The 17,465-nt window shown below is 40.4% G+C and overlaps 1 protein-coding gene across 3 annotated transcripts in view; it reads left to right on the top strand.

The window, feature by feature from the left end:
• Pcsk5 (proprotein convertase subtilisin/kexin type 5) overlaps positions 1-17,465 on the top strand; it is a 434,973-nt gene that overhangs the window by 117,285 nt on the left and 300,223 nt on the right. For all 3 annotated transcript variants that reach the window (XM_059259884.1, XM_059259894.1, XM_059259903.1), the window contains exon 4: positions 16,579-16,722. In XM_059259884.1, the coding sequence (XP_059115867.1) occupies positions 16,579-16,722 (144 nt within the window). The remainder of the gene's footprint in view (positions 1-16,578; positions 16,723-17,465) is intronic.

Genomic DNA, 17,465 nt, shown 5'->3' on the forward strand with positions numbered 1-17,465 from the left:
TCTCAGTCACTTCCTTTGCATGCCCTGTTACATTAGTTGAATTTTGTTATGGTCATGCCATTCCTCCATGCTCCTGATTATTCATCCAGCTGAATCCATTCTCTCTTGGACACTTTATAATTTAGTGTTTATTTCAAGCATAATCTAGTTGTCAGTTTATTACCAAGGTTTAGTCAACTCTAGTTTCATGTCTTTCTAGGTTTTTTTTTCTAGTCTATATATTTATTTACATTTTCCCCTTGAGCTGAAGTACCATATCTGCAAATTTAATTTCCATGTATTGCACTGGGGTTCAGGTATAGTGTCGGCATTTTTATTAATTGTACATTTTCTAGCAGAATCCTTATCAGCTACAGTAGTTTGATTCTCTTTATATTTGTTCAGACAGGGATATTAGATGCATAATTGTGTACTTTTTTTTTCTTAAGCTGTTAGTGCCCCTATTGGGAAATCCTTAGGTCAATGGGGACAGGCCCTTGGAAGGGATTGTAGGACCACGGCTTTCCTGGCTTCCTGTCCTTAGATGTGTTCTATTGTGCCCATGTATATTCTGGCTGTCTAAAATGGAGTCCTCACCACCATCTCTATGTGCTCTGTGCACTTTCAGCCTGTGAGACTAATCCGGTCTTCTTTTAACAAATAAGGTGGGGTTGACTGGAAAGATGGCTAAGGCTGCTCTTCCAGAATACTAGATTTGGTTCCTAGCACTTCCACATGGGTCTCTCAGCCATCTATCACTCGAGTTCTATGGAATCCAATGTTCTCTTCTGACCTCTGAGGGCACTGCACACATGTGGTCCACAGACTTAGTCGGGCAAAACACCCAGACACATAAGATGGGGGGTGGGGGCATGTGTGTGTGGTGTGTGTGTGTGTGTGTGTTTGTGTAATAACAGTAAAAAGAAAGGAGGCGAAGATGAGAGACAGCAAAAGCATGCATGGGAGGGGTTAGAGGTAGGAAAAAGAATAAGGAAATGAAATTATTATAGTTTTAAATGATAAAATATTGCAAAAAAAACCCATAGCTGTCCTTAGGTATGTCATTCTAGTAAAGAAAAATGCATTGAAATACTATTCTTCATTTTGCCTGGTACCTACTATAATACCTAGGACAAGCAGGCAAAATATTTGTGGAAGTAGAAATGCTAATTTAGTGACAAATTGGATGGTCACGATGTGAATTGTTCCCTAGTGACAAGTGAGAATAAACTAACAGAAAGTTCATTTCAATTTCACGTCATCTCAATCCAAGTTAAATAAGAACGTTTATTTTCTGAGCTGTATAAGCTGACACCGAGCATAATAATAATGTTCTTTATGTTTGATTTTTCAAAACCTAAACTTGAAAAAAAAAGTCATCTTCCTTAAGCTCTGCCGCACAATATGAAGTAGATATATAAAAGAAAGTCCTACCTACATATAGCCTACCAAATGTGATTAAGGCTGTTTAGATGGCACATGGAATGATTAATAAGAGCTAATGTATAATACCATGAGTCATGGGTTGTTTTCTTTTTTTTCTTCCTGGTAGCCATACTTCATTGTCCCTTGCTCAAAACCTTTGGTTATTGGTGTGCAGCTGGTCTCAGAGAAAGCAAACCTTGCCTCAGCCCTTGGGGACAAACTGAATGGACTGGACTAAGTCAGTCATGGGACTTGTGCACCTGACCAACTAAACAGAGAGAGTGACCAGCTCAGCCAAGCAACATCCGTTTGTTGGGCTTTTTTCTCTTGTGAGAGAAAACCTCTTCTACCTCCTTTCCTTTGGTGAGGAAAATAATATGAGACACTGTGGCAAGTATCTTGAAACAAGGAGACATGCTCAGAGAATAAAGGGCCACAAGCTAAAAGTGGTGGCTGAGAAATCTTCCTTAGTGATAGCAATCACTCGAAATCTTCCAGGTTTGCTGAGTAATAGTTCAATACTGTTTCTGACTATGAATTTTCTTTTCCTTGCAGCTTAAAACACTTGAAATTAATACAAACCGCTTTCTAATTTCAAGAATCTACTGGCTAAACCCACCCCTTGAAAGGAAATTTTCTTGTTTGTTGTTTTTCCTAACAGTCTTTGGAGTGCATCCCTGTGTTGTAAACATACTGTTCCCCTTCTTCCTTTCTCTTGAAAGCTAGGCTTAGTGGAATAAAATGAAAAGGGGGCACATTTTTTTTCTACTAGATCAAATGAGCAGCCAGTTGGGTGCCCGAAACCCCACATGCTTCAATCCGTCATTGCCCGTTTTTGCTTTTGGGAAAACTTGCTGCTAAGTCAGAAGTGGACACACAGCTGTCAGACATCAGGATGATGTCAGCCATGTTTACTGTGCAGTGCTTAGATTAGTTCCCATGGAGAGTCTGCTAACTGAATAGGTAGAAAAGATAACAGATGCTTGGGAAACCACCCCTAAAGTATGTGTGCGTTTAGGTGAGTGGAGCCGTGAGCAGCTGTTACCTCCTGATGAATGTAATTCTGTTAACATGATTCCTTTCAATAGAGAATGGGGCCAAACTCTGTGGTACAGGAACAGCACTTCATTTTACCCCAGGTTTGCTCCTATAAGAGTTAGGGTTCCTGGAGAGAAAGTTAAGCATCCTTGCCCTACAGAGGAAGATAGTCACTACATTTGCAACTTTTCTGGAATAATTTTCTGTAATAGAAGCCATTCTGCCAGTAGCTATTACAGCAAGCTGCTTGGCTTTATTCTTGGAAGGATTCGACTTTTTTTATTAATAAGAAAATCTTTTACAATTATGCTCAGTGGTGTGGGGTAAATGATGACTGCATTTTCTTGCTCAATTCACTGCAGGATCTGGAGAGAATCTCAGTAGGTGTGAGAGGCCATCTTTCCTCTAGAGTCCTTTATTGAGTATAAGATAAGCAGACACATTATGAAATCTAATCTTTTCTGAAGCCTTTGCTTCATGCCATTACAGACATCGTCCTAGACATATTATTGGCCTCTCTAAGCAAAATGTTTCATTTTCCTGGCATTGGACTTCGTAGATTTTTCTCCCAGCTTACATCTGCAGGTGGACAGTGAAAGCAAAGATGTCAGGGAGTTTCAAGCAATTATTTTAGCTCGGTCTAGAAGGAGCAATATTGGAGTGGCCTTTTAGTAGCTGTCTGAATCGATTTTGCTTTCTGTCAGGCTGTGCTGGTTCTCACTTTGCCCATAGTAGATTTGGTTTGGGGCGGCTCTGTCTCAGCAATAACAGTGCATGGTACCCTCTTTATTTCTCAGAGCTTTATGTCCTAAGAAATTTCTTAATTTTAAATTTTAATTTGACACTTGGAAATGTGTCTGTGATATCTTAAATAGGAAGAGGTCTGGAACCTCAATTTTGCTTCAACTACCCCCATCCAGGCTGGGATTTATTGCCTAATGTCTATAAAAACCACTATTCAAATTGGAATGTCTGTGATCATTGAATACAGGTAAACATAATAAGAACAAAATTGTAAAGAACTCTATAAATTTAATGACACTTTCCTCAATGCTTTCCAAGACTGCTTTTTCATTCGTAGCTATTACTACAATCTCTAATTATATATTTCATTTATCTACTTATTTATTATTAGTATACTCTACTTTGAGCATAAAATTTGCGAAGGCTAGACCTTGTGTGTTTTCATTACCTCTTATAAACTCCTCATTAAGTCTTGGCTGAAAAATAAAACACAAACATGCACACACATGAGCAATTAAATATTTGGCAGTTACAAGATATAGACTTTCACGGAGCTTCCATTCCCCTAGTGATTATGGGATAAAAGAATTATTTGATAAGTGAACTTATGATTCCCAGCTTTACATTGATTGACTTCATTGGTACAAACAAGACAATATGCATTCAATAGAAGTGAGACCTCTGATTTTGAATTCTGTGGTTTCCTGGGATAATAGTCACTGCTCTAGAGGCAGTGGGACCTGGGAGAATGGATCCGATAAACGAGATGGACTAAAGTCTCATGCAATAGCCAATTTTATTCAGAGCCTCAGACAATTTATACTCTGAGGGTTAAGAAAGGTCACATGGGACCGGGCAGTGGTGGCACACACTATTAATCCCAGCACTTGGGAGGCAGAGCCAGGCAGATCTCTGTGAGTTGGAGGCCAGCTTGGTCTATAGAGCAAGATCCAGGAAAACTATACAGAGAAACCCTGTCTCTAAAAAAACCAAAAAAAGAAAAAAAGAAAGAAAGAAAGGTCACATGAATTAAGTTCTCACGAGTTCAGGGTATATACAACCACAAGGACAAGCTACACGTTTTTTCCTTAGAGACATATAAAGGATAGTTTAAACATGTAAATGAAAAACCCTAATTAATTGAAAAGCAAGCAATAACTAGTAATCTGAGGGAAACTCACACCTATCCACTACACATGAGTGTAGCAAGAAAACCCAGTCCAAGAACAACTCCTTGTTTTTGTAGATAATGAGGTCACAAGACTCTTGTCTTGTTTTCTTGGAATATTCTCACAAGCACTCAGAATTCTCCTCACACAACACCGTTCCTCAACCAGTGTTGGGACAGTAGTACTCAATAGGATGCTTTCTAGAATACATTGAACTACAGAGACCATGTGGTCACAAGAGCCAGCAACCAATTTACTATGTGTTGTTAAACTATGTTGTCTGGTAGGTCAGATATAATCAGCACCTCTTTAATAAATGATAATTTTCAGTTTATTAAGGTAATTTATATGAAATCCTGTTATAGATGGAGGAGTATCTGTATATCCTTCAGAAGGCCCTATAGGGAGCTCATCTGTAATGAGCACATGTTAATAATAGAACCATACACATAGTGTAGGAAATTCTCCAAGTGTTTGTATGACTGAAAACTACTAGTTTAAATGTCACTCACACCATCAGAGGTGTGTCACCCCAGCTGACATTTATCTGTAACTTCATGGGCGGTCCTAAGTGAGAGTCACAGCACTGGGCCTACTCAACCCATGCCACTGTGAACGAAAACAAAAAAGCAGTGTTTACAGATCTGTATTTTGGAGTCAGGGTTTCCATGGTGTAGGAAAAAGGAGTTGACAGGGTGAATTTTGACTGTTGGTCCTAACAATGTCCCCTTGGTAAACAACACACCAAAGATCATGATGTGCTATACCTATTTTTTGATCCCATGAAAACAAAAGGACTCGTTAAACCTGAAGAATTGGTTTTACTAGAACTAAAAAAATAAAAAGAAAAAAAGAATTAGGGAAGTCAAGTGGTCAAGTGTATTGGTGGATAACAAAGTTGAATTCATGATTTTTAGCAAGTAGTTATGGCTCAAAAGGGTTTTGGTTGATCACCATTCCTATTCTGATATAATTACTTGAGTAAAAACAAAACAGGAAGTTTGGGACTAGAGAGATGCCCCTAGTTAAAAGCACTCACTGTTCCTGCATGGGACCTAGGTTTAGTTCCCAGGACCACATCACACAGCTTATAACCATCTGTATCCCAGTTGCAAAGGATCCCATGCCTTCTAGCCTCCATTGATACTTGCATGCATATGCAAAGATAAATAAACACAGGCACACACCCATACACATAAAGTTTTTAATTGCATAGATATTTTTAAATAGTAATATTGACACATTGATTATATTATCCCATTTCCAGAGCTTCTATATAGTGATTTTTTGCAGTTTTCTTGCAGAAATTAATGTATATAAAGTAATAGCATATTTGAGGTCATGGTGAAAATTCCTCAGACCTTCAGAATACTCAGAAAATTGAGTTTATAATCACACACACCTAGAGAATGGCAAATTTCTAAAAAGCCTGGAAAGGCTTTGACTTAGTTACTATTTTATTTGATGTGAAGAGACACCATGACCAAGGCAACTCTTAAAAAAAAGTCTTTAATGGAGGCTTTCTTACTGTTTTAGAGGGTTTGTCCATGATCATCGTGGTGGGAAGCAGACAGACATGGTGCTGGAGCAGTAGTTGAGAGCTTGACGTTCTAATCCAGAGGCAGGAAGCAGAGAGGAGGAGTCAGGATTTGTGCCCATGCATAGAGACCTGGAGTCATTCTTCATCTAGACCAGGCTAACTGACCAGAAAACCCCAAGGATCCACCTGTTTCTGACTCCCCAGTGCTAGGACAGCAAGTAGCTACCACCATGCCTGATCTCTTTGCATGAGTTCTTAGGATCAGACTTTCATGCTTGCACAGCAAATGCTTTACCAGCAGAACTGTCTGTCACCTCAGCCCTTGAATGCCATTTTATGAATGATCAGAAACACTATTCATGTTTTGCACCAAAATTTTTATCCTTTGTGTGTTCAGTTAAATCAGGCTGTTTGTGTTCCTTTTGGATAGCTTAGGTGGTGCTTGTTCTTTGGAAGCATAGGGATTTCACATAAGCATCACTACGTACATGCAACTCTACTGTTAGGTGCGTTTTCTCCTCTCTTCCTTGCCTGTCCCCTGCCTGCTTTCCCTGTAGGTACCATCTCCGTGACTCAGTTTTTACTAATATGTATGTTGAAATATCTAATCTATTAAACGCTTTTAGTTTGAGCAGTTCACTTAGCAGGTTCACAGGGTCTGGGAAAGATGTGAAGCCTTCAGTAAGAATTTGAAAGAAATTGAAAGGTAAATCTTCATGTATTTTTCTGTTTGTTTGTCTCTCTGTCTTTTCCTATACATTTACCCACACATACATACATGCATACATCCAAGAGCTAACAGCCATGTTGTCAAAACCTGAATGGTTGAAGGCTTGGGAGGATAGCATGTAAGCGTATTTCGTCAGTTGAAAATGATTGTTTGCTCATTTGAAAAATGACTATCTGGGCCTTTATATTCCATAAAAATATTGACTCATGAGCTAATATAGAGATGCTATGTCGATAAAGTATATTTAGATATTTGCAAATGATAGCCACATTTTTCTCTTCAACTTCAAGTGTCAGAAATTCTAGGACAAGTGTTTTGCATCACTTAAAAAAAATTTTGTGACCCTGAATTTATAATAATAGCAGAACAGCTAGCCTGTTAACTACTAGCAGTAGTGGAGAGGGTACCTGAGCTGGCCTACCCTGGTAATCAGATTGGTGAATACCCTAATTGCCATCATAGAGCATTCATCCAGTAACTTATGGAAGCAGATTCAGAGATTCACAACCAAGCACCAGGCTGAGCTCTGGGAGCCCAGTCAAAGAGAGAGAAGAGGGATTATATGAGCAAAGGGAATCAAGATCATGATGGGGAAGTCTACAGAGACAACTGAACCAAGTTCATAGGAACTCCCGAACTTTAGACCAACAGCTTTAGAACTACATGCATGGAACTGGACTAGACCCTTTGCATGTGGGAGATAGTTGTGTAGCTGGGTCTGTTTGAGGGGCCCCTGGCAGTGGGATCAGGATCTATCCCTGGTGCATGAGCTGGCTTTCTGGATCCCATTACCTGTGGTCAGATACCTTGCTCACCCTTGATGAAGGGGGGGGGGGCGGCGGGGAGGGCTTGGTCCTGTCTCAACTGAATGTACCAGGCTTTGCTCTCCTGCCTTGGGAGGACTTACCCTTTTGGAGGAGGGGATGGGAGGGGGTGGATCACGGTGGGGGAAGATGGGAGTGGGGGGAGCAGGAGGAGGGATGAGAGGGGAATCTGTGGTTGGTATGTAAAATGAATAAAAACTTTTTTAAATAAAAAAATCATACTGTGATTTAGAGATGGGGAAATGCCCTCCAGGTCTGTTGGCAGGACTTCTGAACCTCTAATGAATAAAAGGAGTAAATAAAATAAAAATGAGTTTCTCCGTGGAGTCATTCATAAGAGAGACAGAAAGAGTAAAGTTTATAAGCATAATTTTGTAAACAACATAAACAAAGAAATTACATTTTAGAAAAAAAAACGAGGTTACTTCATGCTAATGTTCCCATTATTATTAAATAATGCAATTTTACTGCTTCAGAGAATCATGTTTAAAGTACCAGCATGGGATTTGTTTCTTGTCTTATAGGCTCCTAAGGAAAACATTTTAATTGAGATCATCCCCAAATAAGCAATTTGCTAATTTACTAATTGTACTATTTGGCAAGAGAGTGGAATATTAAGATCTGGTTCATGATTTAGAATTTCCCAGGAAGAAAGTCGTGTGGTAAAACTAAGTTTCTCTTCAACTCAGAACTTGATACATGACCTAGAAGGGAAGACAGTACCAAAAACCAGAGCAGTATCGAGAATGTCTGGTACCTCCATGCCATATATTGTTCTAAAGAAACCATGATTCTGCGCTTCTGAACTGTTCTCCTGACAGAATGAAGACCTGGAGGGGACAACAGCTCACCTGCCACTGTGTCAGATCTTGTCACTAGGAGTGTTGAATGTTCTTAGGTACACAGTAGAATAATCAACATCTGTTTTCTATAATTCCCTATGAAAGCTTCAGTCCCCACACATCTCCTGGGGCCCCGTGAATCTTTTCATTACAAAGTTTAGTAAGCAGTGCCTTATTTGAGCCAATGTACAAAAGATGAATTCTAGGCATATTGTGTCTCTTCTGTTAATTACTTCCATCATACGTGTTTACTGTCATCTATCTTCTCCTTCTCTCCTCCTTCTTTTGAGGCCAGGTTTCATATAACCAGGAATGGCCTCAAATTCCATATGTTAGCTTGAAATTCCTGATCATCCTGTCTCTGTCCCCTTGTGCTGGAACTACAGGCAAGTGCCACTGTGTCTTACTCTGAATTTTACAATTGGTTTCTACTTTCTATTTTAATAGCCTTTTGGCATGAATCAGTCTCCTCCAAAGAAATAAAAGCAATAAGAAATAGAATATATAAAATGGGGAAAAGAAGCTATTGTGAGGGATTGGCTCACATGGTCAAGGAGCCTGAAAGGTTCATGATTTGCTGTCTAGAGGCTTGAAGCCTAGAAAAGCCAGTGGCATCATTTTATTTAGTCTGAAGGCCTGAGAACCATGAGTTCTGAGTTCAGGATTCCAAGCCTGTGTCTGATGGCCCAAGAATCAAACACCCATGTCAAAGGCGGGAAAAGATAGATGTTCCAATTCAATCAGAAAATAATTTTACCCTTCCTGTGATGTTTATTCTTCTGGAACCCTCAGTGTGTTGGATGGTGGCCCACTGTATTGCTGAGGGCAGTGTTCTCTAATGCAGTATATCTATGCAAATGCTAATCTTTTATGGGATCATCCTCACAGACACATTAGTCAGTAATAGTTACCAGCTATCCAGGCATCTGTTGACCTAGTCAGACTGAAACAACAAAATACCAGTTAATAATCATACCCCGTAAATAAAGTCAACCCATGGCTTATTGAGTATTTTTACTGAGAAGTCTAGAGATTATACAAGCATTAAATAGCCTCCATTATAGTTGAGGTATAAATCATTTGGAAGATAAAACACATGTGTAAACAGAAATCACTGACATAAACATTGGATGGCTGATCAGGAAACCACTGACTATACCTGAAGTGCATGTTCTGCTGAGTGTACAGTGATCTTTGAGTTCTTTTTAAAATTACTTTATTTGACAAATGTGGTTCATCCATGGTCCAGCCTCCACACTTGTAAGGCCACCTCTGCTAGTGACCTGCATCAATCTGCTACATAAATTTTCTCCTGTCTTTTTGAACTGGCTTCCTTCCTTCAGACTGGCAACCTATTTTATGGAATGAGTATTCTCTGAGTATTCTTCAGTCTCACATCTTTTCATTTTTCTTATTTCCCATCTTGCTCCTTTCAACTTTGTCCTCCCAAAGCCTGGGTTATTTTTAGAACAGAAACATTCAGCATCTCTGATAATTACATGTATTTACAAAGCTCTACCGATCTTCCTCAGCCTCCACCTGCTTTTTGGTGAGTCAGCTGCTGTGCGAGCTTCCATGTCACTTCTCTAGAAGTGCTCTCAACTTTCCCATGCTCTCCCGTGACTAGGGTTCATGTCTTTCCCCAGTTTTAAGGCTTTGCTTGTGTTTTGTAACTGCTTCATTGTCTGAGACATAGACTAAGCCTCAAGGACTTGAGTATTGGAATCACGCCAAAGCTACTGTAGTGACTCACATGTGGTAACTGAGAAGGAGGAATGGCAGCAGAGGAGACCATGGGTTAAGATAGATCCAGACTTCTAAAACCTGACTCCTTTGTTTTCAGACTGGTGATATTTGAGAATGGTCTGAACTGTTGAGTAGAGATCTCTGTGTGTATAAATGTTTAATTTGTCTTCAGTGCCACAGAGAGATAGATACTAAGTTTTAGGAGTGTTGGCTACTCTTTTATATCAAGACCAGGTAATGTAGTTGAAAGCAACTCCACAAACACCACTGTGGGACATACAAAGATCTCTCAAATATGAGACATACAAAGATCCTCAAGGGACACAGAGGTGGTTGTTAGTGCATTGTGTTGATTAGAGGTTTTCTTAAGTACTTTTAAGACTGGAAAATTCTAATTCGAAATGGTTAGGTTTGGAAAGGTGATGATGGGAAGTGTCCTGTTGTCTAGACCTCTCTGTCCTTTGGCAACCTGACTTGACTCCTTGATCTTCCCTTATGTTAGGGTTTAAGAGCTAGTTCTACTCTGTTTATTCTAAATGTTCATGTTTCATCTTCCCAGAGATTTCTAAGTCATTTGTAATGAAGCCTTTGTTCTATACCTTTATAATTTTTAGGCATATCTGGTATACTATAGCCTTCTCCCTAATTCTGTGTTTTCTTTGATGTTTCCTTGGTGTTATCTGGAATTGTACTGAAGATTTGCAATTCCTGTAATGAACCTTTGTCAAAACTAAATTATAACAGATGGGAGCTATAATTTTAGCAAGGTTGGAATACTGGTGCAGAGTGAAGAAGTGTTAATGATTCAGGGGAAGAAAAATTGTCTTGCTGATGTCCCAGTAGGGGTTTGAACCCCTCTTTGTTCAACTCATGCCTGTCTCCAACACCCACCCATCATCAAGACTGCACATGTGAAACGCTCATTCAGTCTTCTCAGCTGTCCCCACCAGTCATCCACTGCCCATTCTGGGTTGCCTAACCTGACTCCCAGAAAGAGAAGAAAATCCTTTCATTGGCTTACAATAAACTGCTTGTCCTTGACATCTTTTAAGCTAAGTTTTCCTTCTCTAAACATTTGGGAACACTGAGGAATTATATGAATGTCCTGTCATGAAGAGTATAGTCATCAACAGATCATTGTAACAGTATTGTGGTGTTTTTATCATCTCTGATACCTATGGCTACCGTTTGTGTTCAAATAGCAAAGACAGTTTTAATAATTTAAGCAACTTGACAAATCATTTGGCCAGAAAGAAGCAGACAGAACTCAAATTCTGTCTACCTGGTTCCCTTTTTAACAGATGTTCTTAGCTACTATTGCTGAGTTTGATGGTATTGAAACACAGTAGACTTCCTTGGGTAATTTCATATTGCTATTCACATGAAGAAATTAGTACAGTAGTTGGCTAGGGAAAGGACATTAGTAGTAGGACTAGTAGTTACAGTTTTCACTTGGAGGAATATCAATTCTATTCCTGTTTGATTTGTTATAACTCTTAAGTTCTAAATTTTCAAAGAACTTCAAGTATTCATATACTTTTCTGAGCTGACTATTTCTATGCTGGTTAGTTTTTTATCAATTTGATATAAGCTAGAATTATCTGGGAAGAGGGAATCTCACCTAAGAAAATGCCTCCATCAGATTACCCTACTCCATCAGTAGGCAAGAGTATGGAAGAATTTTCTTGACTAATGATTGATGTGAGATGGCCTAGTCCACGGAGGGAGGTGTCACTCCTGTGCAGGTGGTTCTGGGGTTATACTCAGAAAGCAAACTGAGCAAGCCATGGGGAGCAAGCCAATAAGAAATGTTTCTCCAAGTTCTCTGCTTCAGTTTCTGCCTGAGGTTCCTACTTTCAGTTACTGCCCTGACTTACCTTAGTGATGTTTATGACAGACAAACCCTTTCCTCCCCAAGTTGCTTTTGGTCATGGTGTTTGTCTTAGCAATAGAAAAACCAAAGAGAACAGTTTCTTAATATGTCTCCCGTACATATTTTTGTATATTTAATTCTATTTAATTATAAATATTATATAGTCAGAATTGCAGGCTTATGTGCTACTGTTGATAATGAACAACGACCTCATCAATGGTTATTTTGAACAGTTGTTATTCTCAGTGTCAGCAGATTATTGACAACATGTAACAGCAGTTCAAGGGTTGAAGATGTAGCTCAATAGTTGGGTGCTTGCCTAGCATGTACATGGCCCTAGGTTCTACTCTTTTTTTCCCTCTTTTTTTTATTAAGAGATTTTCTATTCATTTTACATGCCAACCACAGATTCCCCCGTCCTCCCTCCTCCCACCCCCCAGTCCTCCCCCCAACCCACCCCCCATTCCTGCCTCTTCCAAGGCAAGGTCTCCAATGGGGAATCAGCAGAGCCTGGCACGCTCAGTTAAGGCAGGTCCAAGCCCCTCCTCCCTGTAGTATCTCACCATAGGCACTGGGCTCCAGAAAGCCAGCTCATACACTAGGGATGGGTCTCATCCCCACTGCCTACTCTTAAGGACAGAAAAAAAAAATGGCAGTTCATGGCAGGGGAGGGGTGGCTGTTAGTTATTTTTCTATTACTGGGAAGAAATGCCAAGAGCAAGGCAACTATTATAAGAGAAAGTGTTTAATTGGGGACATGCTTACTGTTTCAGAGGTTTAATTTATTATAATCATTGTGGGGAACATGGCAACATGCAAGGAGGTGCTAGAGCAGTAGCTGAGAGCTACCTCCTGATCCATAGGTGGGGGACAGGGGACTGGCATGGGCTTTTGAAACCTCAGTTCCTAACCCAATTGCACACTTCCTCCAACAAGGCCACACCTCCTAATCCTTCTCAAATAGTGCCACTCCCTGATGACAAAGCATTCAAATGTATGAGCCCATGAGGGCCATTCTTATTCAAACTACCATAGGAACTCTCAGAAATTAGAGAAATTTAAAAAGAATATGTTTCCTCTTCCATTTCCCTGAATAAAAGGATGATGAAGACATAACAAATGTATATTTGGGGTAGTTTATTTGGGATATAAGCTGCCTTAAGCAAACCCTGCAATATATTTATGACGACACAAGAGCTTGTTTCCATTTCATATGTTCAGTCTTGTTTCTAGGAACTTAGTCACCTATGCACAGACACCAATGGAATAGCATCTTTTAGAGTGAAGGTACATACATGGCTGTAAATAATTAAGCTGTGTCCTTACATGATTTCTCCAGTTCTAATATGCTAAAATGTCCATTGGTCCCTTGGTGAGCTCCAGGCTATGGACACATGTGTGTTGACACCATTCTGTATACTAGGCTTTTGTCCCAACAGAGCTCTCAATGGGTTTGACTACAAATTTGGGAACCATGGCTAGTATATGTGCTTTTATCCTTGAGTGCTGTTTTAACGTGGACCTAGCAAGGAGATGTAGGCCAGTATAAGGACCACTTTCACTAGAGTCTTCAGGAAATGGTGAGGTCATTCTCATTTAATTGCTGGATGACAGCAGTAATTTCTATCTTCTTTTCTCTGAATATCTCAGGTATATGAAACAACTATGTTAGTAAGTAGCATGTTTGGAAACCTAGACAAACTGAAATATTTTAAAAATCAAGGGTTCTCTTTGAGGACCCAGGGTTCTACATCTTGTTCACAGTAGATCCCTCAAGTGGCCTCTGACTTATTACTTGTCTGCAAGAAATAATCTAGGCTTTTATTAACTCATTCATCCTCATCATATTTTTTATTATTCATATCATTTCGTCTTTGATATTTGGGCTACATTCCATATCAGTCAGAATACGTCAGTTGCACAGTTCCCAACTACCACCAGTGATTCTGTGGTGGTTGATGTAAGGGATACAATAGGTAGTTCCAGAGTGCTTCAAATGATCAAAGTTAGATTCAGCAGAAGCAGAGGTGGAAATGGTCCAAAAGGCTATGGCTCACACCACAACACATGTTTTCCATTGACGGCTGCTGTTCTTCAGTTTTCATAATTACAACTTCAGGCTGCATCCCTCCACTCTAGGATGCTTATTCCATTTGCGGCTTGCCCATTTCCTGTGCATTTCCTTCCTTCAACCCACCCCTCAGCCACATTAACATTACTCCCAGTCACAATGGGTACCACAGGTGCTCACAGCAGGTTTTGGAAAAGAAATAAAAGGGAGTAAGATTGCTTTGTATTAAAATATTTGGTGAGGAGAGGCCCATGTGCTTGGCCAGAATGGGACAATTGGAAAAGTAGGGATTTTAGCAATCTACATGACTTCTTTTTGCTATTGGTTTCTTTTAGCCAAGCAAGTAACTGGCTGGATTTTGCTGAAGAGGTCAAAGCAGGAAGCATAATAACAATTTTAACTGGAAACAAAATTGAGGCTGCTCATTCATTCTGAGTATATTGATTAAACAGTGTTCATGAAATCTTATGATAGACTTAAGTCCGTAGGTCAGTTAGGCTGAGTTCCTGGGAAAGAAAAAGGAGAGAGCCACAGGAAGCTGTGTGGTTCCAGAGCTGTGCTCAGGGAACTGGAGGGAGGAGAAGGAATGGCGTTTTGCTCAGTAGAGGAGGGAAGTAAACAGTGGATGGCCAGGGCCCAGAGTGGCCTTTCCTCCTTTTCTAGCTTACCGTCCTCTGTGTCAGTCTGTCCAGCAGTCCCCACCTTTTCTCTCCCTACTCTTCCCCCTATCATAGTCCTAGCATTGCTGCGTTGAACAGGACACTAGTCCCTGGCTCTTTCTTGGACCATCACTCCTCCCTCTTCCATCCTGTCCTCAACAGTAATATGGTCACATACCTTTCACTTTCTCAGAGACTAAAGTGTGGTTGATATATTGTGCACCCCAATAAGCTTATCTGGGGGTCAGAGAACAGAAAAGCCACTACATTAAACATAGAGGTCAGGCAGTGGTAGCACACGCCTTTAATCCTAGCATTCAGGAGGCAGAGATCCATCTGGATCTCTGTGAGTTCAAGGCCACACTGAAAACCGCTAGGCATGGTGACACACACCTTTAATCCCAGGAAGTGATGGCAGGAAGCAGAAAGGTATATAAGGCATGAGGACCAGGAACTAGAGTCTTTTTAAGCTTTTAGCTTTTAGCAGCAGTTCAGCTGAGATCCATTCGGATGAGGACTCAGAGGCTTCCAGTTTGAGGAAACAAGATCTGCTGAGAAGTTGGCAAGGTGAGGTTGAATATGGCTTGTTCTGTTTCTCTGATCTTTCAGCGTTCACCCCAATACCTGGCTCCAGGTTTGTTTTTATTAATAAGACCTTTTAAGATAGGTGCTACACTGAAGTCTCTTTCTGACTGGTCCCATAAAGCAGTACATGCGACCCCTCAGCATTCATCACCACATGGCTCGCTCTCTCTTTCTCCCTCCTAACCCCTTTAAACCACAGTGAACATTCTCAGGCATCTTGTTTGTTCATTTTTCTTCTTTCTGTGACACTCTTCTAGGATAAATACCGAAGATATTTTGTTTGCAACCACACTGAGCATGCAGTGAGTGCTCAATACAATGTGTGTTAAATCCATCAGTGGCAGTGGGGTCTCCACTATGTTTAGGGCAGAGAAAACATAGCATTCCTTTCCATTTCCTAAGCATGGAGCTATTTGTGAGAGGCGGGAAGAATATATAGTGAGTGGTGAGTGGCGAGCAGTAGCTGGTGTTGCTATGACATTGTAGAATCACATATCCCTTCCTTTGTGCTTCCTCTGAGCCTTAAGAACCTGGAAAACAGCAACCTCGGGAGTATTTCAAAGAGATGGACTTGAAAGGAACAATTACGTGGGTTGAACCAACATTAGTAAATTATATCAGAAAAAGCTGCTGGCTCCATTCCTTTTCCAGTATGTTTGGACATTGTGGCTTTTGTAGAATGCAATTTCTGTGCATAATGAACAAAGATGTTATGTTCTCAGCCCGCCCCTTGAAGCTCCTGTATACATTTTCCTGAGTAGAGTACCCGTCTTGGCTTTGTAGTATTCCTACCCTTCTCAAAGTAGCTTTGAATGAATTTGCCCATCATTGTTAATTTAGTGAAAGAAGTTTGGAGAACCTGTTGTTTTGAGGTTTTTTTTGTTTTTGTTTTTGTTTTTGTTTTTGTTTTTCTCATGGTAGCACACCTCTAGCTTGCTGTACAAGTGGGGCTCCAGTCAGTTTCAATTGCAGCTGGATTGGGTCCTAGATGTCTGCCTAAGACATGAGTTCTTCAGTTACCCTCTTTAGGTTTATAATGAAATACAACAGTGGTTATTTACATCTCATTAAATACATGGTGACAATAAAACGTCCCTTATTCTGTTGACATACTAGATTTTTAAAAACTTCCTATGGTACCCACATCAGTGCCCACTACCGACCAGTTTATATTTACTCTCTTTCCTCAGATACCTCTTTTTGTATCATCCCAGTGACCGCTCAGGGGATAAGTCCTTCTCTTCTAATAGGCAGGAGACCAAATTGCTGTTCATCCAATGCTATCTTCGTAAGTGGGTGGTTCTCCGGCCTGCTCCCTATGGAGTAACCTGCAATGCCCTTTCCATTCTTTAGCACTGCAGTGACAACACACATCCCTGCCAGTCAGACATGAATATTGAAGGAGCCTGGAAGAGAGGTTACACGGGGAAGAACATCGTGGTGACGATCCTGGATGACGGCATAGAGAGAACCCACCCTGATCTGATGCAAAACTACGTGAGTGTTCATTGTGGCCAGAAGTCCTCCCTCCTTGGAAGCAGGGGACTCCTGTTGGGATGGTCTGAAAGTGGGAGAGCAGCTGACAGACAGACGGAGCAGGAGATATGGCGGGTTCTGTGCTTTGTTCCCTTCTGTAAAAGGAGAGCCCCTGTAGGATAGGAATCACAAGATAACGTCCTTCCATTTCCCCGTGCCTTTGATGATGTGACCTTCAAAAGGAGAGCCATGAAGTATTAGCAACCCTGCCTCCAACACCATCTGTTACCAGCCACGCCCACTATTCGCAACAGTTCAGGTAGACAGACAGGCAGCAAGGTCTTTGTGGAAAGGAGCAGGCTGAGAACTTTTCTCCAGTTGTTCTGCAATCCTTTTCTTCCCTACTTCTTTTTTCAAAATGTTTTTTTAACTTTTTAGATTATAATATAATTGTATCATTTATCCTCTCTTTTCTCAAACCCTCCCATATACCCCTTCTTGCTCTCTTTCAAATTTGTGGCCTCCTTTTTCATTAATTGTTGTTACAAACCTGTATATTGTGTACACACACGCACACATATATTCATGTTCTTAATATATATAAATACAACCCTCTCAGTCTATGTAATGTTACTTGTATGTATGCTTTCAGGGCTGACCATTCAGTATTGGATAAGCAATTGGTGTGTTTTTCCCTGGGGAAGACTCTTGGCAGTCCTTAGATGCCTGTAGTTATTTGTGTAGAGTTGAGGCCTATGGACTTA

The sequence above is a fragment of the Peromyscus eremicus genome, chromosome 1, assembly GCF_949786415.1.
Source record: "Peromyscus eremicus chromosome 1, PerEre_H2_v1, whole genome shotgun sequence".
Lineage (NCBI taxonomy): Eukaryota > Metazoa > Chordata > Mammalia > Rodentia > Cricetidae > Peromyscus > Peromyscus eremicus.